We start from the raw sequence: 25,796 nt of genomic DNA on the forward strand, positions 1-25,796 counted from the left end.
GGATGTGCTTATTTATGTCTCTTGAGTTTTAACTTCATTACCATCTTTTCTAATATTATATTGTCAATGCATCCACAATCAATGATTACATCACAATACTTATTTTGACATTTTTTCCTTGTACAAAATAAGCTCCTCCTTTGACTAGGTTCATTCTCAACATTCAATAGAACTCTTTTGTTAACTAAGACTTCTCATTCAACATCTTTAGAATGCAATGATTTGGCATCTTCATCAATATATGCAACATTCACTTCCTTTGCACCAAAGACACTCAAATTCTTTATTTGTTTATTCTCCATAGTCAAAATAGGTTCCACAAACACCTTCTCTACCATATCCTTGTGATGTTCCTCTTCCTCTCTAATATATGTTATTCACATCATGGAAATGATTAGAATTGTTTTCTATCTATTTCTCACTATTACTACTAACCTCATCCTCTATAAGACCATTTACTATATTTTCCACCATAACTTCTACCACTATTCTTGTTATCAAACTTCTTGTTTAGATTTTCCTCGAATCTTAGGGAAAAATGGTATGCCTCTTCAATATTTTTCATTCATACTAGAATTGATTCCTCCTAAAAGCTAGACCTCAACCCATTAAGATAACTAGAAAATTTCTCCTTGTCGGCTTATGCATCACCTGTTTTGATGTGAACTTGGTAGAAATCTTTGGTACATCTTTTCCTCTAATATTTTTCTCTAATTAAATCTTTTGCAACCAAATCTTCAAATGAACCTTTAGTTTGGACTTTGCAAATATGACCTTATTAGGATGCTCAATAACTTCATACTCATAGTATTCTTCTAATTCATTGATCCAACTAATAAATTTCACTACGTTAAGATTTCCCAAAAATGTGGAAACCTATAACTTTGGTCTTTTCCCAATCTTGGAGATGGCCCTAAAAAGCCTATTTTCTTTTGGGTTCACAACTTCCTTCTCTTCATCATTTTCATCTTCTTCTTCTCCTTCATCCTCACTTTCATCACTTAAACACTTTACTTACTTATATCTTCTTTCAATGCTTGCATTTGTCTTTGGAGGGTGCTAAAACCCCTAGTCGGAGCATGCACAATTTTTCTATCACACTCTTTTCTTGGAGGATTTTTTGCATATTTTTATAAACCCTAGTATAAACTCCCTCATAAATGTGGTCTATGTACACATATAGCCAAAACCATGGCCCTTGTGAAAATTGTCTTAGAGGAAACAATATGTCAACATAGTTAGGAACTTTTTCTCTAATACCACTTAATGAAGTTTGCTTCCCTTATTACCACAAACACAACATAAATTAAAAAATAACAACAATTTGTGAGAAAAAATTACGGGCTTCTTATTTTTTCCACAAATGTGACATTAAAAGAATTTCAAATACAATTTGGAAACCCACATGGGCACCTTTGATACATTGATCTACAAGACAAAAAAGTAAACTATTACTTTGAGTTATCCTAGACAATCTACAAACCTTCCTTATATAGGAAAGTTTACACTACTTGGAAAGTTTATAAATGTTTAACCCTAACTATTTAGGCCAACCAAACCTAAAATTGCATATAGAGTTGGCTCAAAATAATTATGATATTTATTTTGGAAATATTTTTGTCCCAACTTTGAAAGACCATAACTTGTGAATAGTTAATGTGATTGGCTACTATATGCCCATTTTCATATCCTTGTGTTCTAATCTACATGGCTTGACTTGTGAAAGCTCTATTTGGCCTAATTTCAAAGCCTATTTGGAGCATCTATGACCTTCAAATATGAGCCCAAAGGTTTTCAACCAAAACTTGCACCCAAAAAGTCTACAATAACTTCACAATTACTCATGGTATGGTAGTAAGCCTCAAAGAATAGAATGATATATCCAAGATGAATATCCAACTATGAAATTACGACATTTTGATCTCATAGGACTTACATACTAAGTAGAAAATCTAAAAAAAAACAATTGGGCTCTGAGATAACCCTTATTTAGGAAACATAAAGGAAATATATTTGCATGATGCAAGATTTCTATTAAATCCATGATGATCCTGTATTAGATTGCCTTCTTGAATTTTCTTCACATTACATTCATCTACAAAGTGGTTCTCAAAACTACCAACCTTGTTTTTGAGATAAATAATTTTATTATAAAATCAACTATCCAAGCCTAGGGAAACATCAACTTTATCCTTGGCCTTGTAAAGGAACTCCAAGGAGGAAGGAAAGACATCAAGCATTAAGTTCCCCTTATCCAACACAGTGATATTAGTATCAAAATTTTGAAAATTATTAGGTTTATAATGATTCCCATTAGAATTCATAAAATGGTAGTCAACTATATTTTTAATAAGGGAGTTATCCTTACACATTACATCAGGCTTCTTCTTTTCCCCATTTCCAACTTTTCTAGGGTTCTTCTTTCTTATAGGGAATTAAGAAAAACTCCCACTTTTATCATGTAACTCATCAAATGCTTTCATCTTTGAATCAACATCAATTTTTGTGCCCTTAGGGTCATCCTTCCAAATATTTCCTTGATCCCAACATTCATTAAACTTGTTAAAACCTCATCAAAACCCTGCCCCATCTTGATCCCATTTTTTTGGATATTCAACAAAATCCTTCCTTTCTTAGCCTTCTAAGGCCAATGATATTTTCTTTTCACTCTACTAGGAATATCACCCTCCCCCTTGTTATAATTATATATTGCTGATTTGCAGGTGCAGGATTTATTGTATTCTATAAAAAAAGAATAAGCCCTTTATGTAGAACATCTTTACAAGAATTTTATGGTGGTCAATTCCATTATTTTTTAGTAATTTCAAAATTTAAAATAGAAAAGAGATCCTACCACTATAATAGAAATGATTTGGAAAAATAAAATTGTAACGACAGACTCTATAATACCTACCATTGAAGGTAAAATATTCCCTAATAAATGGAAGCATCTTCAAATAGGTTTAATTTGCATAATTGAGTAGTAACCTACCTAATCAATCAAGCCACTCCTCTCTTAATCATTTATGTGGAATTTTGCATCAACATGATTCATAACCTTTCTTTCCTTACAGAAACTCATGTCAACACAAGGAAGACCATAGATATAAAAAGTAAAGCATGGTGTAAGAGGGAACAAGATAGCATTTGGGCAAGTAGTCTCTCCATTCCAACACTTAAATAATTCAAAAGTCACTTCCAACTTGAAACTATAAAAAGGTATTCCAAATAAATGGTGACCCAACCTTTCTCATCCTACTTCTAAATAGATAAAACCTCCTTCCATTATATATATTTTACTTTGTTCCTCGCAATTTAAATCACCAACCATAACTCTATTACTATGATGAACTAGATCTCTATTAACAATGGCTAAATTAAAAATGTACTTGAACATACAAATGTGAATAGTGAAAGCTATATCACCCATAAAGCATGTGAGTCATAATTACTCAACAAGGCTTACTAGTGTCATCTTAGCTTGATGATGTTACAAATTTCCCTTACCTATCACTTCCGTCATTCTTTGATATATTTCTCGTAATGCTGTGTCAAATCCATCTTTATTATTTCCTTAAGGGCTTGTTTGGTTTCAAGCATTAGAATTGAGAATAGGAATGCATATTAGGAATATGAATGGTTATTCCAATAACAACTATTTTTTGGAAAGGACATAAGCTCATTTTAGGGGGAAAATGAGAATATGTATTCCTATTACCTATTCCAATTGACGCACCAAATAGAAATTGGGAAACATATTCCTAGTTTCCTATTCCTATTCCAACAACCAAATGATCCCTAAGCTCAAATTCCAATTTACTATTCTCTTTGACAAAGAAAACTTGCTTGACACAGGCCACTAAATTGGATATATGATCCACTTTCATATTGGCTTCCTATTATGTATAAGTAATGATAATAATATCAAAAGTTTTGATCATGGATCTCACTTCTTTCATTATATTATTGAGTGTCCACGAGGGTCAAATTCACCAAATAAGCATCGAACAATATTGTTGGAATCCACATAAATACAAAAGTTTTTGCATTGAAGGGACTTAGCGATATTAGCAAGTTTTTGTTTTTGTAGTTATATCATCGTATTTACTACTATTATCTTTATCCATATATGTTTTTCCATATTATTTTCCTATTAATTTTTAATAATAGATATTTAATATTTAGATTTTCTAAGATAGTCATTTTATTCAATAATGATAAATTCAATATAAATTTAAATATTATTTTTTAAGTCAGAGATAATTTCCACATTAAGTCGACTTGTGATATTGCTATCAAGATTTTATTATGTAGTTTCTGAGTTAAATTCATTGAGAATCACCTAGATCCAATGAGTGCTAGGTGATTCATTTATTTTCATAAGAGATGGATTCATGTTGAATCACTACTAATAAAATATGTCATTGTGTTTGACTCAAAAACTACTTAGTTAAATTTTAATAGCAATTGCACAATTTGACTTGCAATGGAACTTATCTCCCAATTACGAATTGATGAGGTTAAGGGGCTTTCTAATAAATGGTCCATAAGGCACAACACTTGGTGAAAATTTTACAACTGGGTTAAACCATGGAGGAAAGTCTGTAGTTTAGCATGCTCAAGTTGGAGTAGTACTGGGATGGGTGACCTCATAGGAAGTCCTGATGCTTCACCATTGTGAGCATCACCTAGATCAAATGAGTGCTAATTGTTCCATTTATTGTCATGAGAGGTGGATTCATGTTGAATCACTACTATAGAAATATAGGTCAATGAGTTTATCTGATGTTGTTACAATTGACGACATCTTTCAGCCGCCAGAACAAAATAATGAGCCCTGATTTTTATCATATCTTTCCCGTCGAGGATGAGCTCATAACTTTTTACGACGCGTCAGAGCAAATGGAAGAGACTTGTCATGAAGAAGAGGAAACCAATGATATATAAGTGCCGCCAACCAAGGAATAGACCGTATTAATGGAGTACCTGGCACACAGATTACAGCAGTTGGGATGGACGGCAAAGAGCTTTTGAAAACCGGGAAAAGACTTTATTAGCTGGCTGAATCTTACGCGGTCTGGTTATCATACAACATGGTGGAGATCACAGGCATAAAGGACATTAAGAAAGGATTTTTCACCATTGAATCTGACGAGACCTTGGCAGTTTATGCTCCATGTGTTCTGGGAAATCTGTTATACGACCCATTCCTCCCGGAAAGTCTCTTAATTGTCTTCAAGAAGCTCAGCCCAAGGATAATGGTGAATGTCGAAGTAGAAGCGCAGAATAATTCTCCGTCTTTTGTGAATAGATTCAGCAAGGTGATTTCCTTTTGCGTTGCGTATTTTGATCTTTTAGATGTTACTTTTGCAGACAGAAATGATGTTAAGAGAGTGAAGCATGAAGATTTAATTGCTGGGCGTCTGATGAGGAATATGATTGTGTATGAGGGGGAGGAGAGAACTTCTTGTTGGCCCAGACTGAAAAACAAGATGAAAATATGTAGAAAGTGGAAACCATTTATTATTTTATGTTCCTCTCAATCAGAACAATACAACAAATTTATAAAAGAGATGGCAATAACAGTTACAAACTGTTATACAAAACTGCCGGAACTAAAAACAAACTATAACAAATAAACTAATACAAAAGAAAACCTAATCTAATAGTTAGAGTGTAAGAAACCTGAAGATTAATATTAACATCCCCACCTTAATCTGAAGGGATTAAACCACACATTCCTCTAAACTTTTCAAACTTTTCTCTGCCCAATGCCTTAGTAAAAATATCTGCTGGCTGATCTGCAGTGGGACAATATTGCAGTTGTATACTGCCATCTTTTACATGATGCCGAATCAAATGATACTTCGTGTTGATATGCTTGGTGCGATCATGAAAGATTGGATTTTTAGCCATTTTGATAGCAGATTGATTGTCAATGAGGAGTAGTGTTGAGGAAATCTATGGTGTTTGCAAGTCTTCAAGAATCTTTCTAAGCCATAAAATTTCCCGAGTTGCTTAAGATGCTGCAATATATTCAGCTTTAGAAGAAGAGACAATTGGGACTCATTATTTTTTAGATTTTCAAGAAATTGCACCAGACTCAAGGTGCATTAAAAAACTAGTAGTAGATTTACCATCTGTTGAGTCACCTACATAATCTGAATCTAAATATCCAATCAAAGAAAACTCTTTTGTTCTAGAGTATTTCAACCCATAATGTTGTGTGCCTTTCAAATATCGAAGAATTCTTTTAGCAGCTAACCAATGAGCTTCATGGGGTTGTTGCATAAACCTTGAAAGAACTCCAACAACAAAAGCAATATCTAGACGAGTGGTTGTGGCATAGATCAAACTACCAACAAGTTTCCTATACAAAGTTGCATCAACCAATGCTGAGGAATCATCTAATGTGAGTTTGATATTCTGCTCCATGTGAGTACTAAGTGGTTTGCAATCAGCCATGCCAAACTTTTGCAAAAGATCACCAATGTATTTTTGCTGAGTAATAAAAATAGAATAAGATTTTTGAATAATCTCAATACCTAAATAGTAATGAAGATGACCTAAATCAGTCATATCAAAACCCTGCTTCAATGGTTGTTTCACATCTTGAATAGTATTTTTATACCTACTGGTGATAAATAAGTCATCCACATAAACAACAAGATAGATAAAAATGTTATCAGCCTTTTTAACAAAAAGTGTTGCATCATCAAACTCAAAATGCTAGAAATCCAACTTCAATAGATGCTCAATAAGTTTTTCATACCAAGCCCGAGGAGCTTGTTTCAAACCATATAAAGATTTGTTGAGCTTGCATACCTGATGTTCTTTCCCATTTCTGACATACCCTTCAAGTTGAGTCATATAGATGGTTTCTTTGAGATCACCATTTAAGAATGCAGTTTTGACGTCCAATTTGGTGAATTTTCCCCCCATTTTGAGCTACAAGACTTAACAAAGCACAGATGGTGGTCCATTTTTCTATAGGCGTAAATGTTTCAACAAAATCTATTCCCTCTTTTTGAGAATATCCTTTCGCAACAAGTCGAGCTTTATGTTTTTCAAGGGTGTCATTTGCTTTATATTTATTTTTAAAAATCCACTTGCAACCAATAGATTTACAACCAAGTGGTGGATCAATCAACTCCCATGTGCCATTCTTTATTAAAGAATCATATTCATCCTGCATAGCTTGCCTCCAAACTTCATTATCTTTAGCTTCAATATAGGAAGTTGGTTCAAAGTCACTTGCAAGATTGAGTTCATCAATAGACTCTATATTATCTACAACATTGGATTGAGCTGCTAGCCTCACTTTGTAGGAACTTCTTGTACCTATTTTTCCTATTTCATCAGGTCTTAAGTTTTTTAGAGTTTGTTGGAGTTGTTTTTCCCACTTATGAGAAGATTTTGGTTGCACAAAAGAGGCTGTAGTAGTTTCCAAAGGTTTAGAGATTTCAGGCTCATTGGTTGATGGAGTTTCTTCTTGTTCATTCATAGATGGATCAACTTGATTTTGAGGTATAGATGCAACATATGAATCCATTAAAGGTGAGGCTAAATAAGTTGGGTCCCCACTAGAATGTATAATCTCACAAGAAGTTTCTTTCCAAGGAGAATATTTTGATAGTTCTTCTAGATGTTGACATTCAATATCTTCACCATTTTTAAAAGTTTCAAAAAATGCTACATCACATGTAATGATGAGTTTTTTTATTAGCTTCATCATACAACCTATAGGCTTTAGAGGATTTAGAATATCCAAGAAAGATGCATTTAAAACTATGATGTTGCAACTTATTTCTTTTGTCTTTAGGAATTAAAGCATAGCAAGTGGATCCAAAAATTCTAAGATGTTGAATAGAAGGAGGATATCCGAACCAAACCTCATATGGAATTGCCTAGTGAAGTGCTGATGATGGAGACCTATTATGAAGATAAATTGTAGTTCTTGCTGCTTCAGCCCAAAAATACAACTTGATTCCTTTAAAGTATAACATTGCTCTAACCATATTCATGATGGTTCTATTCATTCGTTCAACAACTCCATTTTGTTGAGGAGTACCTAGTACAATGAGATGATGTTGAATCCGATGTTGACATAGATAATCTTTGAAAATGAGAGAAGTAAATTCTCCACCATTTTCTATTTGGAGAGTACCAATTTTACATTGAGCCTAATTTTCAATCATAACATGAAATCTTTTAAAAGTCTCAAAAGCTTCTGATTTTTTCTGCAAGAAATAAATCCAAGTCATACGACTATAATCATCAATGAATAATATAAAATACTTAGATCCTCCCACAGAAGTTATTGGTAAAGGCCCACATAAATTTGAATGGATAAGCTATAATTTTCTCTATGCCCTCCAATTGGATCAAGGGAAAGAATTTCTATGTTGCTTAGCAAGAATGCATGCTTCGCACTTTTCAACACATTTAGGAAAAATAGGTAAGCCATCAACACCATTCTTTTTCATGATATGAATTTTATCATAACATATATGACCTAATCTTGCATGCCACAACATAGTAGTAGATAGATTACCTTCCTTTGTTAGATAAGAATTTTTTTTAGAAAGAGCGGGAGTGCCATTTAATTTTAATAATCTTCCATCCTCACTTCCAATCAACACAATTTGATTATTATATTGCTTTCTTACAACAACCTAAGCATCTTTTAATAGAATAGAGTAACGTTGTTGGTGAATCAATACAAGAGATAGTAAATTGCATTATAACTGAGGAATATATAAAACATCATGAAGCACAAAATTTGGAAGATTAGGCAACTTAAATTGAATAGTTCCTTTTCCAACAGGTTTGAGACTTGATTTATTAGCTAAGTAAATTAGACCACAATCACTTTTATTAAATTCCTCAAAGTAATCACGTCTAAATGTCATGTGGTGTGTGGCTCTGGTATCTAAAATCCAAGTATCATACCATGAGGAAGTAGATGCACATTTTGAAATAGTAAGGACATATTGATCACCATCACTATCACAAGAAAATTGAGCTATACTTGAAATTTTATCATCTGAAGATTTATCATTATTATAAACTTTGATTTTATCTTTTTTCTTAAAAGAGTTTCTTTTAAAACTTTCTATCTTTTACCAAGAGAGTTTTGCATTCATGTGCTTCATGACTACCTTTTTTACCACATCTTTTACAATATAAAAATTGTCTATCATTTTGATTATCAATTTTCTTCCATTGACTTCTACCTTTTCCTCTATCATTATGATCACCTCTTGAAGCTATTTTATTTATAGGATTTTCTTGATAAGCAAGACAAACATTTTCATTTGGATTATCTATTTTCTTTCCAAATGCTTTCTCACGCTCTTCTAACTTTTCAACCAATAGATCAAAAGTAATGCTTTTTAATTGATTGCTTTCTTGAAGAGACTCTAGATATGTGGAATGTGTTGGAAGAGGTGCTTTGATAAAAGCTATGAGATAAATATCAACTTTCCCACCTATAGCATCAACATCTTGTTTTATAGCTCTAATTTCTGAAGCTAGACTCATAACATCACCATTTTTCAATTCAAGATTGAATAGTTTTAACTACAATTGAATAAAATCTAACTCTGAATGAGAATCAAATATTTTTTTTAATTTATCAAGGGCATCCTAGGCAAGTGTGCATCCCTGTATATGTCGATACACTTCTCCATTAATAGAAGCCCTTAACAAAGCTAAAGCTTTTGAATTTTTATATATCCAAATTTCTTTTTCTTTAGCATCAGTTGGCTCTACAGGTTGAGTATTTCCATCACATATTTTGAACCATAAATCATTAAATATGAGTGTATTTTCCACGTCTCTATGCCATTCCATCCAGTTATCTTTTCCAAATAATGTTTCCCCAATTAATGAAACAGTAGATTGCATTGTGAATACTGAAAGAAACACAATTTGCATAGATTGTAAATGATTGTTGAAATTTTCTTGCCAAAATTTAGCAATGTAATCAAGTTGTAAAAACTTTATCAAAATTAAATCAATTGTACCTGAATCTACTTTCTTTTATTTTGCTTCTTCAAAAACACTCCAGTCCTCAGAAGCTTTGCGCATAGATTAATTCCAATGCTCTGATACCACTATTGGCCCAGACTAAAAAACAAGATGAAAATATATAGAAAGTGGAAACCATTTATTATTTTATGTTCCTCTCAATTAGAACAATACAACAAATTTATAAAAGAACGGAAATAACAGTTACAAGCTGTTATACAAAACTGTCGAAACTAAAAAAAACTATAACAAATAAACTAATACAAAAGAAAACCTAATCTAATATTTAGAGTGTAAGAAACCTGCGGATTAATATTAACACTTCTAGGCATGTCAAAACTAATGTGTGTAGGTCTTTGTTCATACTAAAAGGGTTCCAGGAAATTAGCTTCAGCTTTCAAGCTATGTATCAGGCTACGTTGTTATTAGAAGAATATGGTTTTAGGAAATAAAACTATCTGGAGGTAGATGGACATACAATAATTGTAATGTGGAAAGGAACTCCATTGCTTGGACTCTCGACATCCAGTTGTGTCTAAACTATTGTTCATGACGAATGCTGAAACACATATTGTACTAAATATTGTAACTATATTATAATAAGCTGCAGAGAGTTTGTCACCCCATTTGTACGAACAATTGTGACATAGAGAAATTTTTTTGGCTCTTTTTGTGTTTTGTAGTGATGTAAAGTACGTCCTATAATATCTAAGGAAGGGAAGGAAAATCCACTATTGTTATGGTGAATTGCCGTCCCTTTATTCTAACAATCTCACCTCCCTTGGAAATTTGTGTTTCTTCTCATCATTTCTGCAAAGATGTTGGACTTCAATTTATGCCAAATTTTTGAATGGTCAGGGTTCTATTCAATTTTAGGAAAGTAATAGTTTGAAAACTTGGTAATAGTAATAAATCGTAAATGACATATGAAAATTCTGAAATGATTTTTTTTTTGAAAAAATATGATAAAAGTGTTTGATATTTTAAAAAAGTGATAAATTAATAGGGGGTGTAAGTGTTGAGAATGACAAGTCTGTATGGTGGTTGTTCACCGTATTCTGTATAGTGATATGTTGTACATGTGATTCCATTGTATAGTGATCAACGAAGGCATCGACGTGACATATGATGTCCAAGTGACTGGAGGTGTTCGAGTGACTCTAGACATCTAATACCTGAAGGAGTGACCATCAAATGGATGATTGACCATTGGATTGATGAGTTCCAAGGCTTCTAGTAATTGTTTTGTTCTTGATAGATAATGCACCAGATTTGAGAACAAATTATAGAATGTATAAATGTTTGTTGGATTTGTGAGGGCTAGAGTGACTATAAAGTCAAGTTGATTGTAATACAACCTGAGCCTATGAGCCTATTCAAAAACCAGAATTTGTTGTATGTAAATTGTTTACTGTAATATAAAGTTTCTTAGGGGTTTTTGGATGGTGGGTTCTTCCCGAAAGGGTTTCCCATGTTAAATATGGTCTTTTGTGTTTATCTTTTGTGAATATTATTTTCCAATATTCTCAATTTTTCTATGCATCTCAATGTTCTAAAGTAGATTAACAATCTTTTATGTTTTCCTCTTAAATTGGTATTTGAAAGGCATTTTCTACAAGTAGCTTTTCTATCAAATGGTATGAGAGCCTCAGTTACCCTTGTTAGGTATGGTTGTTTTCTATGTCGATTTGGTTCTAGTGGAAAAGTGTTTATCTTGTAATTGAGATGACAATTATAAGAAGAGTAAAGACTCAAAATTTCAATGGCACAAACTTTGAGTTGTGAAAACTTAAATTTGAAAATATATTGGTTGACTGAGATCCATTGAGTGCTATGTCTAGTAACAAGTCTTGATGCATGAGGCAAAAAATTGGGATCTTGCAGAGTGAAAGACTAGAGGATTGATAAGGCTATGTCTTGTTGATTCCTTTTTGTTGAATGTTCATGATGAGAAAACTTCACATTATTTGTGGAAGAAGTTGTACTCTTTGAAGATGGATGGAGGAACAATTATGGTAGATCATTTAAATGTGTTCAATATGGTGATTGCACAAATGAAATTTTTTGGTGTATCTATTAGTGAAGAAGATTCTTGAATGCCAATGCTATGCTTGTTGCTTAAGCCATGGGATTATTGTGTGATGACCATTGGAAGTACTACCACCCAATTAAAAATTGATGAAGTGGTTGCTAAACTTTTTTTAGAGGAGATATGAAGGAAATCTTCTGAGGTGACTAAGGAGACTCTTAGCATTCAAGGTAGAGCAAAGAAAAAGAAGAAGAAGAAAATAAAGCTTGAAAGTTCTAGGAAGAAGTTGAAAGTGAAGTGTTAGAACTATGGGCAGACTGGTCATATCCGCAAGGATAGTAAAGAGAAGAAGATGAAGAAAACAAAGAAAATGGAGAGTTCTTCTGATTTCAAGTCTTCTCAAAATGATAATAAAGATGCAAGAAGTTAAACTTTGGCCAATTAATCATGTGATGATGACTGGTTATACTAATTCAATCTTCATGTCGAAGATATTTGTCATGATGCCATGTGTGACTTGACACCACTATACAATGGGGGTTTTTGGCAGTGACATAGATGCCATCTATAACTTGAAACCATAGTTTAGTGGGAGTTGTTGGCAATAATGAAGTAATTGATCTTCATTGGTACTGTAGATGTTGAAGGCAAAAAATTTTGATATCATAGAAGGATCTTTTCACATTTACCAAAGTATATTTTAGAGATGTTAATCTTAATTTGACTAAAGATGTTGACATCTTGGGAGCTCAATGAAGTCTTTGATTAGGGTGTGGTTTATTTTTTCATTTAAAATGTTATGATATTTTTAAATGGGTCATGTAATCTCTCTCATTGATATTATTTAGATCATGTTGTCATGTTCATTTTCCTGAGACTATGGTTGAAAATTTGATATGTTGATCTTGGTTTAGGTTCTTTTTTTTATTATATTGTCATTTGTTCAATACTTCTTCATATTATAATGTTACATTTAGAGTTGGCATGGATAGATCAATTGCACATGATAATTGAAAATTGGAGATGGAGATGATGGTGTTATCTTTTGTGATTAGATATGTGTTTGTTGGAACAATTGAATGTTTCAGTAGGAGAACTATGATGTATTTAGAGGTGTAAGTAGGACATAGTACATTGGTAGTGTATTATTTATTTTCTTGATGCTACAATTTTGTTGTTGCACCTCTATGTCATGTTATTCAAAATAGACATGGTTAAATTTGTATAATGGACATGGCCATGTGAAGTATCTCTATGGATACAAGTATGTACTTGTCATGTGGGAGATTGTTGAGAGTGACAAGTCCATATGGTGGTTGTTCATTGTATGGTGAGATACCATTCTTATATGGTGACATGACATACATGTGATTCCACCATACACTAAAGTTTTAGTCATGATTTGGCATTGTGGTATGGCTAGCACTAAAGTGGGTATGTCAAAGGAACTAACCCAATGTCGAAGGTGTCCAAGTGATCAAAGATGTCTGCATCACCAAAGGCATCTACATCATCAAAGGCATCTACATGACTGAAGCATTTTATGACTAAAGAATCCACATCACCTAAGGAATCCACATGACCAAATGCATCTGCATCACCAAAGGAATCCATGTCATCGAAAGAATCAACATGATTGAAGCATCTACATCATTGAAGGCATCTACGTGACTGAAGGCATTTGTGTCACTAAAGGCATCTCTATGACTGAAGATACATAACTGAAGACATCCACGTGACTGAAGGTGTTCAAGTGACTAAGGTATCCCCATGGTTGGATATATCTTATACCTAAAGGAGTGACCATCGGATGGATTACTGACCATTGGATGGATAAGTTCCAAAAAAAATAGTAATTTTTTTGTTCTTGACAATTAATGCACCAAATTCCATAATATATTATAGAATGTATATATATCTATGGGATTCATAAGGGCTGGAGCAAGTGTGAAAGTTAGGGTGATTATAATACAATTGGAGCCTGTGAGCCTATCCAGAAATAAGAGTTTGTTGTATGTAATTTTTTTTACTATAATACAAAGTTTCTTGGGGTTTTTTGGGTGGCGAGTTTGTTAGGAGGTTAGTGCTTCCATCCCATCTAGGTTGGTACCTTTGTCTAGCATAAACTAATGGATTTGTGACATATGCTTAATCATCTCCCATGGATCCTTGTCTTTGGTTGTTGTAACATTTATTGACAACTCAAGCTTTTGATGTAATGATAATAGTGATTCCAATAAGTGGTATCAACACATTGGGTTATGCATTCAACTCCCTTAGTTCATGTTGAGGGAAGATTTTTGGCAAGTCGGTGCCTCAATCCCCTCTAAGTTGGTTCCTTTGTCCAACATAGACCAATGGATTTATGGCATATTCTTAATTGTCTCCCATGGATCTTTGTCTCTAGCTATTGTAATGTTCATTGACAACTAGAGCTTTTTGTACAATGGCATTAGTGATTCCAATAGGATTCTTCTTGAAAGGGTTTACCATGTTAAATATGGTATTTTGCATTTATCTTGTGTGAATACTAAAAAAAAATAGTCACACTTTTTCTATGCATCTCAATGTTCTAAAGTAGATTTACAATATTTTATATTTCACCTATAAATTAGCATTTTGAAGGCATTTTCCACAAGTAGCTTTCCTATTAGTAAGTACCAAAGTTCCTAACTATGATGTGGTGGTTTTTTAACAAGAGTTATGTTATACATTTTAGAATGAATTTGAAATAGAATTCAAGATATTGTAGAAAACTTTTAATTTGTGAAGATTAACTATATCAAAGACTGTAAAAACTTGTTTGTACTTAATAATATTCTTTTAAGAAAATATTAAACATCATTTTGACTACTATTCAACCATAAGTCACTAGTTCTCCACCAAAGTAATACATTTTTTGGTCACCACGCTTTACTTCTTATAGGTAAATAAAAATGTCAAGGACTTAGGCAAGGAGATTAAGACCATCTACTCTATTTATGGCTTTTTGGTGGAGGACTAGTTGAAGACACTCCTAGATAAACTTATCAAAGAGGAAGGGGTGGACATGGACATGGACGAGCCTAAGGAGAAAAAGGATGAAGATCCTAGAAAGAAGTAGGGCATCTAGCCCTAGTTTTAGTTTTTTGTTTGATGTTTATGCTATTGTTTACTATGAACTAGATATCCTAAATGGTTTTACTTTATATGTTTATGTCATTATGTGAAACTAATAGAAACAAGTTGTTTCAATGCTGCTTGAATGTTTTTTAGTTTCTTTTCTATCTGCTAGTAACAAGACTCGCAATATTTTTTGGGTTTTGGATCCTATATGGTTTTTCAAGTAACTTAAAGTTGTTATCAGTTAGATGACAGGGAGGTAACCTTTGGTTGACTTCTCAGCCTTTTTGTACTCTACGTCAGCCCCCCATTCTTTTTGCTACTATCTCATACTTCAAAAACCATAAGTTAATAATTTTGGAGCTCGTAAAAAAAAATTGAATACTTTTGGAAATATGTTTAAGAAAAACTATCATTGTCTATAAGATAAAAAAAAAATATTCTTTATTATGATTGAATAAACAAATAAAAAATAAACTAAGTACTCACTAGAATGTTTTTAGAGGATAGATAATTAAACTAGAATGCCCTATTTTTCAATGCGAAAGATCAAATATGATATGTCATTTATAAGATATAGTTTTTGTTTGAGGAAGCCTTTTTTTTTCAAACTACTATTTCATTCTATATTTTAATAATGTCTAAATAATATTTTTGGTTTTTTCCAATAGTCACATATAATTTATTTCTTTATCTTCTATTTATTACTATAAGATATATTTAAATTTTTTATTAGTTTATATTTTTAAAAAAATAGTTATACAAATTTCACTAGATAGCTATTGTTTAAGATTAAAGTAAAAAAAAATGTTAATGGATTACATAATAGTAATTAAGAATTTTATTTAAAATTAAGTATATTATTATGTTTTATTAATAAAATTTAAATTATTTATATGATGTCATAGAGCTTTTTAAAATAAATTAATTATAGAATTATAACTTATTAGAATATGTATAATTAATTTAAAGAAGGTTTTGTTTTACAAAAATGATAGTATAATACAATTAAAAATAAATTAGATTTAAAATTCATATAAAATATATTTTTTACTTTTTAAATATTAATCTAAAGAATATAATATTTATTACACATTTTTATGAATTATTTATTTGTTTAGAATTAAACAAATACGTATAAAAGATCTAAAATATTGTCAGCTTATGATTGTGTGTTGTTTTGAAATTGGCTTAACTTATATAATGTAAATAGAGTGACCTTAAAATTATGTAAATTGAGTAATAGATTACATAGGAATTCCTTTCCCTTTCATTTTCTTAGGCCCCCATTCAAGTCGACAATATTGAAAAGGTGGAATTTAGTTATTTATTTGTCCTTTTTCCACATGTATTTAAGCACATACAAATGAAAACCATTTGTTAGAAGAAGGGAGTATTGAGTGAGAAAATGAATGTTGAATTGCGTAGAAATTTGAAATTGCAAGGTAGAGAGATTGAGCTCTTCAAAATATGTATTTGAAAGAGTTGACTAAAACTATTACAATCTTCATTCAACCCTAATACTAGCAAGAAGAATGTACAACACATTGAGTATTACCTTCGAGAATTAGATGGGGAGACAATTGAGCTTGAAAATTTAGTTCTGAGTTCATGTGTATAGTATTATTATGTATAGTAGTTTTAACACTTTCAAGAGGTACAATTTTAGTCTCATAAATTTTATTATCCATTGGATAGTGAGATTATAATTATAATACTTTCAATTTTTAACATCAAATCATCCAAAAATTTAATGTTATGGCATCCATAAATATATAAACTAATTTCAACATTATCCTTATCATGGTTTCTAGTTATTTCTTTTGTAATAGAATGTCAACATTAATGCAATTTATTAGTAGTGTTTATTTGATCTATTAAAATATAGTATCATGCTAAATTGATTCATTTCTTTGTGTCTTGAGCTTAAGAAAACTCCCCTTATGGTCATGTTGGCCATTCTTGTAGTTATTTTATTTTATATTATGTATCAACTGTAGAATTTTTGGTTCTTTAATATTCAAATAAAGAAACATAAGAGATGTCATATTTCTAGCATGTACAAATGATTTAATACACCTATATTTGCATCCTAATTGTAACACATGCACAACCCACATAAATAATCTAATATGATTAAACCACCATTAGAATAGCTAAAGATGATTATTACATTGTTGTTTTAGTTTATGAAAGATAAAACTCAAAGCCATTCTACAATGCTTCAACATCATCTAATAGTAGTGTTCTCCTTACTTGTTGACACATATTCACATGAATAGCTTTGATTCAAGTTTCCGTACAAGTAAAATTGGGAAAAAAATTATATCTAACTTGCAAAGTAACATAAATAAAAATTAAAGCCACATTAAGATGCACCTTAAGGTGTCCCTAAACATGAACACCTAAAGTAAAGGTTACCTCTAGTAAAAATCAAATGAAACCAAAATATTTAAAAGAAATAAAAAATAAATCTTCTAGATGTTAAGGAATGTTATAATTAGAATTCTTAGAAGCTCCATTCATACATTTTATGTACATACAACAACCATTTATGATTAGCAACCCTATAACCCTACAAATTTTCTTGCCCTCGAACCCTTGCCCACTTCCATGCCCTTTCAATCTTGGGAGGGATGGAAGCCCCCCCCACCCTTACTACCAACACTAGATATTATCACCAGTTGACCAAATTTAGATTTGTTTACAAAATCCCTAAATGGTCACCTTCTTCAGTAGGAGGACATGACTATTTTGTTAGAACCCAAAGCTATTCTAGATAACTATCCTTGTCTGAGTTTTAAACCTTTGGGTGGCCCCACATTTGTAGCCCCCTTATTGATGCCCAAAAAGTCAAACTAGTTGGGGGATATTGTTGGATCCAAGACTTCTGTGGATTTTGGTGCCAAACCCACATTCTCCTCAGGAATTGTAGGACCTCAAATTGCTTTACTAGATTCTATAGTGGATTTAATCTCCTTGGGGTTCATGCTATGTCTTGTGAGAATATTTTTCTATTTCTAACCTATGGTGGACAAAGTTCAAAAATGGTGCTCAAAAAAGTGGAAACAAGTGGGTTCTCTTTCTATCTTTGTGATGGTTGGAGTCCTCTTCTTTTTAGGTTGATGAATAACAAGGACTAGGACTTGATAATAAATGGATTGTTTGAATTTTGGCAAACATCACTTGATGATGGCAAAATGGAAACCTGATTTTAACTTGGAGTGTGAGCTCTACAAATCAGCCTTGGTTTAGATACAGTTACTTAGACTTCCCTTTGATTTCTAGGATGAATGTGTTTTTACATGAATTGGAAGCTCCTACAGTATGTTTATGAAAATGGACTTGATGACTGGTTTAAAGGAAAAATTGGGTTTTACTAGGTTTTGTATGCATGTGGGAATGAATAAATCTCTACCTACCAAGATGAACTTAATATCCAAATGGGGCACCTAGATGCAACCTCTTATCTATGAGAATGTTTTTTGTTTTTGCCAAAAATGTAATAGCTTTTTCTATCTCATTGTGGAGTGTCTAAAGGATAAGAGACTCAAGAGAAAGGTCTCTTCTACAAGTGTTGAGGTGGTCGAAATCTCAAATGCTACTAAAAGGGTTGCTGAAATTAATAAGGAACCAACTAGTTGTAAGGGGGCTCCACAGTCTAATGGAACCCCTTGCATTGATGAGAGTACTAAAACATCTCATGAAGTTATTGATGTTGTGCAAGGTGAGGGGACAAAAACTAAACACATAATGGACACTGTTGTTATTGAAGAAGGGGAGTTGTAGATCTTGGGAATACTGCACCTAGATAATGATATGCTAGACAAAGAAATGGTCATTGATGGAATACTCCCATGTAGTGCACTCCCAAGCTTGGGGTTTGGCTCACCATTGTCAAAGGGAACACTTGTGTTTTCACTCTAAGGTATTATTGAAGTTTTTTAACCCCACCCAAAGGACCCAACCCTTGATTTCCATGGCAATGATTTAGAATGGATGGTCCCAAACAGAAAGAATAGAGGTGGGATTATAGTAGATGTTAGTTCATCTATGAAGGTTGGGAGAATCCCAATTAGGAACATCCATTAGAAAAAAATAGAAAAGGATATTGCATATGAGAAACAAAAAACCTTGAAGGATACCTAGAACCATAAAGCATGAAGATCATATCCTATAATGTAAGGGGCTGAATAGCCCTATGAAATAATATGAAGTCAAACAAAAGATCATTGAACTCAAAATGGATATGATTATTTTGTAGGAAGTAAAAATGACTGAGCAAGTATTCTCAAGAGTGGATGAGTATGTTTGGATAGGCACATGATATACCTATAATAAAGCTAATGATGCTTTTGATGGCATTGCTACTATGTGGAATCCTAAAAAGGTAGTAGGAGTGGATATCTCTATTAGTATGCATTTCATTGCCACAAATTTCACTAACCAATCTAGCAGCTAGACTATTTTTAATTTTTATGCCCCCAATAGTCATAATGGTAGGCTTGTTGTTTGGAATGAGGCTACCATTGTGGTTTTTTCCATTGAACAAGGAAATGTTTTGTGTATGAAAGACTTCCACACAATATTGTACCCTTCAAAAAAAATGGGAGGGATGGAGGATTTTTTTGAGAGCATGCAAGACTTGGATGAATTCTTGAGAATAAACAACTTGATAGGTATTGATCTCTAAGGCTCTTCTTTCACTTGGTCTAATGACAGATTGGGGAAAAACTTGATTTAAGGTAGGCCAGATAGAGCCCTTATTTCTACTAGATGGGACATCCTCCAAAAGACTTCCTTAAAGGTGTGGTTGGGGACCATCCTAGACCACTCTGTGCTTCTTCTCTCTTGGGCACAATATCCTTCCAAAAGAAGTCTTTTTAGATAAAAGATCAAGTGGCATTTGCATAATGGGTTTAGGGACTATATTGCTAGATGGTGGAGGGAGCCAGTGGAAGGCACAACTATGTTTTGGATTGCTTGAAAACTTGACAGAATCTAAAAAGAGGTGAGAAAATAGAGTAAATTCTTTTTTCGAAATCTATCGAAAGAAAACAAGGCCATTGAAAAAAAGTTGGAAGCTCTCCAAAATCAACTTGCACAAAGCGACACATCTAAGCATCACTAGGAGGAGAGGGAGTGTGGAGACAAATGGAAAACCATCCTCAATAGGGAGGAAGTCTTCTTTAAATAGAGATCTAGGGTACAATGGTTAGGGGAAGGAGACAAAAACATGACATTTTTCCATAGATTTGCCTCAAGAACAAAAAAGAGAAACACTATCAACATGTTACTAGATGATAATGATTAGGACATCACCAAAGTTGAACAGATAGAGGCTAAAGTCAATTCCTATTTCCATGAAATGTACAACCCTCTGATTACCTTGGTCGAAAGTAATTCACAAAATGATATACTAAGATTGTTTCAACATGTGATTAATAACTAAATGAATGAGGAGATAATGAGAAAGGTCAAGGAGGATGAAGTTAGATTTATTGTTTTTAGTATGAATTGGTATAAAGCCTCTAGGCCTTATGGCTTTCCTCCTACTTTTCTAGGAATTCTAAGACATTGTTAAATATGACATCATCCTTGCTACTAGTGACTTTGTAAGAATGGGAAAGCTACTAAAGGAACTAAACAAAAACTTCATTTTTCTTATCCCCAAGATTGAGGACCCCCAAACACTAGGAGACTTTAGACCCATTAGCCTTTGTAACACTATTCATAAGGTTCTTGCCAAGGTTATGGTGAATTGCATTAAGCTCCTCTTAGAAAAATTCATTGGACCATACTAGAATGGGTTTGTGCCTAGGAGGGAAATTCTCGATGTAGTTATTACCACACATGAGGTGATACATTTTATGGAAAAGTCTAAGATCCTAGGTATGGATCTTAAACTGGACATTTCCAAAGCCTATGATAACGTTAGGTGGGATTTCCTCTTTTCTATACTTTTCAGACTTGACTTCAGTGAGTAGGTTAGTAGAATTATTAAAAATGTTGTTACTTCTATTAATTTCTCGGTGCTTATTAATGGAAACCCTGGAAACATTTTTTCTTGCTCCTAGGGATTGCATCAAAGTGACCCCTTACTCCCCCACCCTTTTATTATTGTGCTAGAAGTTTTAAGTAGAAATTTAGTTTCTTGCACTAACATTGGTAGAATTAAGGGCATTAAACGTTCTTCCCAGTGCCCCCCACAAGTTATCTAGAATTTTGTGCATGACACTTTATTATTCAGTATCTCATTCATTCATGAAGTGAGAGAATGGAAGGACACTCTAAACCACTATGCGCTAATATATGGCTAATGCATTAATTATTAGAAAACTAAAGTTTATTTCTTCAACACCATTGCTAGTTTGAGAGAAAAGGTGACTGATATTCTTGGCTAGTAGGAAGCATCCCTCCTTGATAGTTATCTTGGCCTACCACTTACCATAAAGGAAGTTTTGAACTAGTATTGGAATGGTCTAGTTGAACAATTTCAATATAATTTGGTGGGTTGGAAAGGAATTTTTTTGAGTAATACTGAGAAACTATAGCTTCTCTTTGTCTTTCTACAAGGTATCCTAGTGTATTTCCTCTCCATATTCAAAATCCTAGGTAGATTCATAGATATTTAGGAAAAAATACAATGGAATTTTTTATGGTCTGGTAGTGAAGAGAAGACCAAATGAGCTTGGTGACCTAGGAGGAAGTTTGAACTTAAGAATAATTGGTCACTTGAATAGGGCTCTCTTAACTAAAAAATGGTTGGAATTTAGTGAACTATCAGGGAAGTAGGTGTAACATAATATAGGTTAAATATCTAAGAGGTTTTCCTCCATACCAATTCCCTTTGGCTCAGACTCTTTCCAAGGGGTCCAAAATATGGAACAATGTTGTTAATACCTAAAAGATCCTATGAAAAGGGTGTCATTAGATTTTATAGAATGGTAATTCTGTTGAATTTTGAGAGGATCAATGGATTCATGAGAACCCCCCCATACAAACTAAGTTTTTACCTCTGCTGGAGGGTTGCACTAGAGTGTATGGCCCCTAGACTTGAAACTTTATCGCTCCTAACAGATGATGGATTACCTTCTAGAATCTTGAACCCAAGGAGTTGGGCCTAGCCTATGAGCTACAAGACCTCCTACATAATTGTAGGATTCCTTTTGCCCCTGTGGAGGACTCCTTAGTTTGGAAACTCACAGCTTTAGGGGAGTTCATACTTAAGTCTACTTGCCTCTATGACTTGGAGGGGGAAGGGGAACAAGATGATTGGCATAAAGTATGGTGCCCTTGGATCCTACCCAAGATAAACTTCTTTTGGTGGATGACCTTGCATGGGTTGATTCTTACTATTGACAACCTCTAGCATTGAGGGTACCAACTCACTAATTGATGTATTTTGTGACTCCATGAAGCTAAATCTATTAGTCACATCCATATTCATTATGCTTTTCCTAGAAAGGTTTGGAGGGATGTTCTTGTTTTATGGGAGGTTTAGCAGTGGATGCATATAGAACTAAAATAATTCACTCATTGGGATGGCCCAGTTGACCTCCCATACCTCAAAAAGATATGAATGATTCTTCCCTCATACATTTCATGGAATATCTAGAAGGAGAGGAACAAGATTTTTAGGGATCAAGAAAATACCAGTCAGGGGATGGCCCAAATCATTATTAGTATTCTAAAAGAATGTAGTGGGGTCTAGAGGTGTAAGCCCACCTCAAACCCACTAGGTAAGTAAGATATGAAATGGGATTTGACATGGAATGTTGGCCCAATTGTGGCTCAATTTGACAAGTCCAAACTATTAGCAAGATTGAAGATGGTTTGGCATCCCTACACTAACTCCTAGTTCAAGCTAAGCTTTGATGGCTTGGTACTAGGGTATGTGCAAGATCATGGTGTACCAAACTATGGCCTTAAGTGGCAGTGAAAAATCAGCAAATCAGGTTTATGTCAACTTGACACATAATTTTGAAGTGGTTATGGACTTTATATCAAAAAGTTGTAAGAAAATAATTTGTAGAAAATTGAATGTAGTTTCTAAACTACTATGCCTTATCAGGAGGAAAAAATAATTGATTGGTCAAAAGTTTGAATTTTAATGCAGTACTAAGAAAATTTCAGGGAGAAAATAAAAAGTAGGTGTATGTCTGACCACCTTAATCAAAATCAAATCATAATATTTTTTTAATATAATTATACATATGAAAACTAGACTCATGCCCGGATGTGACGCATATTTTTTGATATTTTTATTCCAAATAAATAATTAAATATGAATTTTCTACCAAAAAATTTTTGGATTAAAAAAAGTCCCGTGTCTGACCACCCTAACTAATAGAAAATTTGATCAATTTCTTTTTTTTTTTTTTTTTCTTATACTAGGTGAAGTATAGAATGTGACGCAACTTTTAGATTTAAAAAATGTTATACCGTTTGAAAGTTATAGCTATTTTTCATTCAGTATGTCAATCAACACTTTACAATAATCTTCATTGATAATTAACTAATACATACTTATCGAACTTAGAATTTGAAAGAAATTATATTGATGGAATCTAGAGAGCGATATTAAAAAACCCATTTCGTTTCATTTAATTTCGATCAAAATAACATTGTCAGATGGCTACCCGAAGTCTGAGTATCACTAAAACTCTCTATAAACACGTCTTTGGGGTTGACCGGACAGGCTTGGTAAATACCAAGCCTGATTGGATATCCAATTTCACATCGGATATCCGATATAGCTCGGTAGTCAAATTCCAAAAATCTTCAAATTTTGGAGGCAAATTCAATTTAAACGTTCTAGTTTTTTATTTTTAAATTATTTCACTTATATTAACATGTAAAGGCATATTTTAATATATTATATATATATAATAATGTAATGTAAACATACAAGATATAATCTAGTAATATATAATAATATCTTATGTTAATCTTATTACAATCTATAAATATAATATATATTATTATTATTTTTACTAAATATAATAACGTAATTTATATATATATATATATAAAATACGTATTATATATTATTATATTAATATGTATGTTATTAATATATACAATAACGTAATATTTTCATTAAATGTAATATGTATTATATATTATTATATTAATATGTATAATAATATAATATTTTTATAACAACGTAATAATTTTATTAAATATAATATATATTATAAATATTATTATATTAATATGTATGTTATTAATATATTTATATAATAACATAATATTTTCATTAAATATAATAATGTAATATGTATATGTATATATATATTATTATATTGATATGTATATTATTAATATATATGTATATTAATAATATGTATATTATTAATATATAAGAGTCAAAGGGGGTCATAGGGTGACCTATAACCCTATTTGACCCATTAAACGACGATATATGTCTCTAGGGGTCCTAGGACCCCTAGGGACATATGTCATCTTTTAATGGGTCAAAGGGGGTCCCTTTGACCCATTAAATGACGACATATGTCCCTAGGACCCCCAGGGACATAGCCGAATCGTTCATATGGGTCAAAGGGGGTCATAGGGTGACCTATGACCCCCTTTGACCCATTAAACGACGACATATGTCTCTAGGGGTCCTAGGACCCCTAGGGACATATTCGAATGGGTATTATGGGTCAAAGGGGGTCATAGGGTGACCTATGACCCTCTTTGACCCATTAAACGATGACATATGTCCCTAGGGGTCCTATGACCCCTAGGGACATAGTCGAATCGTTCATATCGGTCAAAGGGGGTCTTAGAGTGACCTATGACCCCCTTTGACCCATTAAACGATGACATATGTCCCTAGGGGTCCTAGGACCTCTAGGGACATATTCGAATGGGTAATATGGGTCAAAGGAGGTCATAGGGTGACCTATGACCCTCTTTGACCCATTAAATGACGACATATGTCCCTAGGGGTCCTAGGACCCCTAGGGACATATTCCAATCGTTCATATGGGTCAAAGGGGGTCATAGGGTGACCTATGACCCTCTCTGACCCATTAAATGACGATATATGTCTCCACGGGTCTTAGGACGCCTAGGGACATATTAGAATGGGTAATATGGGTCAAAGGGGGTCATAGGGTGAACTATGACCCTCTCTGAATCATTAAACGATGTCATATTTCTCTAGGGGTCCTTGGACCCATAGGGACATATTCAAATTGTTCATGTGGGTCAAAGGGAGTCATAGGGTGACCTATGACCCCCTTTGACCCATTAAACGATGACATATGTCCCTAAGGGTCATAGGACCCCTAAGGACATATTTGAATGGGTAATATGGGTCAAATGGGGTCATAGGGTAACTTATGACCCTCTCTGACCCATTAAACGACGACATATGTCCCTAGGGGTCCTCAGACCCCTAGGGAAATATTCGAATCGTTCATACGGGTCAAAGAGGGTCACAGGGTGACCTAACCTCTTTGACCCATTAAACGACAACATATGTCCCTAGGGGTCCTCAGACCCCTAGGGACATATTTGAATCGTTCATATGGGTCAAAGGGGGTCATAGGGTGACCTATGACCCTCTTTGACACATTAAACGACGACATATGGGTCAAAGGGGGTGATAGGGTGACCT

The 25,796-nt window shown here is 33.2% G+C and overlaps 1 protein-coding gene across 1 annotated transcript; it reads left to right on the forward strand.

Annotated features, from left to right (window-relative positions):
• The first annotated feature begins 5,093 nt into the window (after window positions 1-5,093).
• Window positions 5,094-5,639, forward strand: LOC149561490 (chitin-inducible gibberellin-responsive protein 2-like). Its single transcript, XM_089827841.1, has one exon. It carries the CDS (start codon window positions 5,094-5,096, stop codon window positions 5,637-5,639), a length of 546 nt encoding a protein of 181 aa, XP_089683967.1.
• Window positions 5,640-25,796: the final 20,157 nt, after the last annotated feature.

The sequence above is a fragment of the Cupressus sempervirens genome, chromosome 4 (assembly GCF_028749045.1).
Source record: "Cupressus sempervirens isolate cs-2001-9-10 chromosome 4, ASM2874904v1, whole genome shotgun sequence".
Classification (NCBI taxonomy): Eukaryota; Viridiplantae; Streptophyta; class Pinopsida; order Cupressales; family Cupressaceae; genus Cupressus; species Cupressus sempervirens.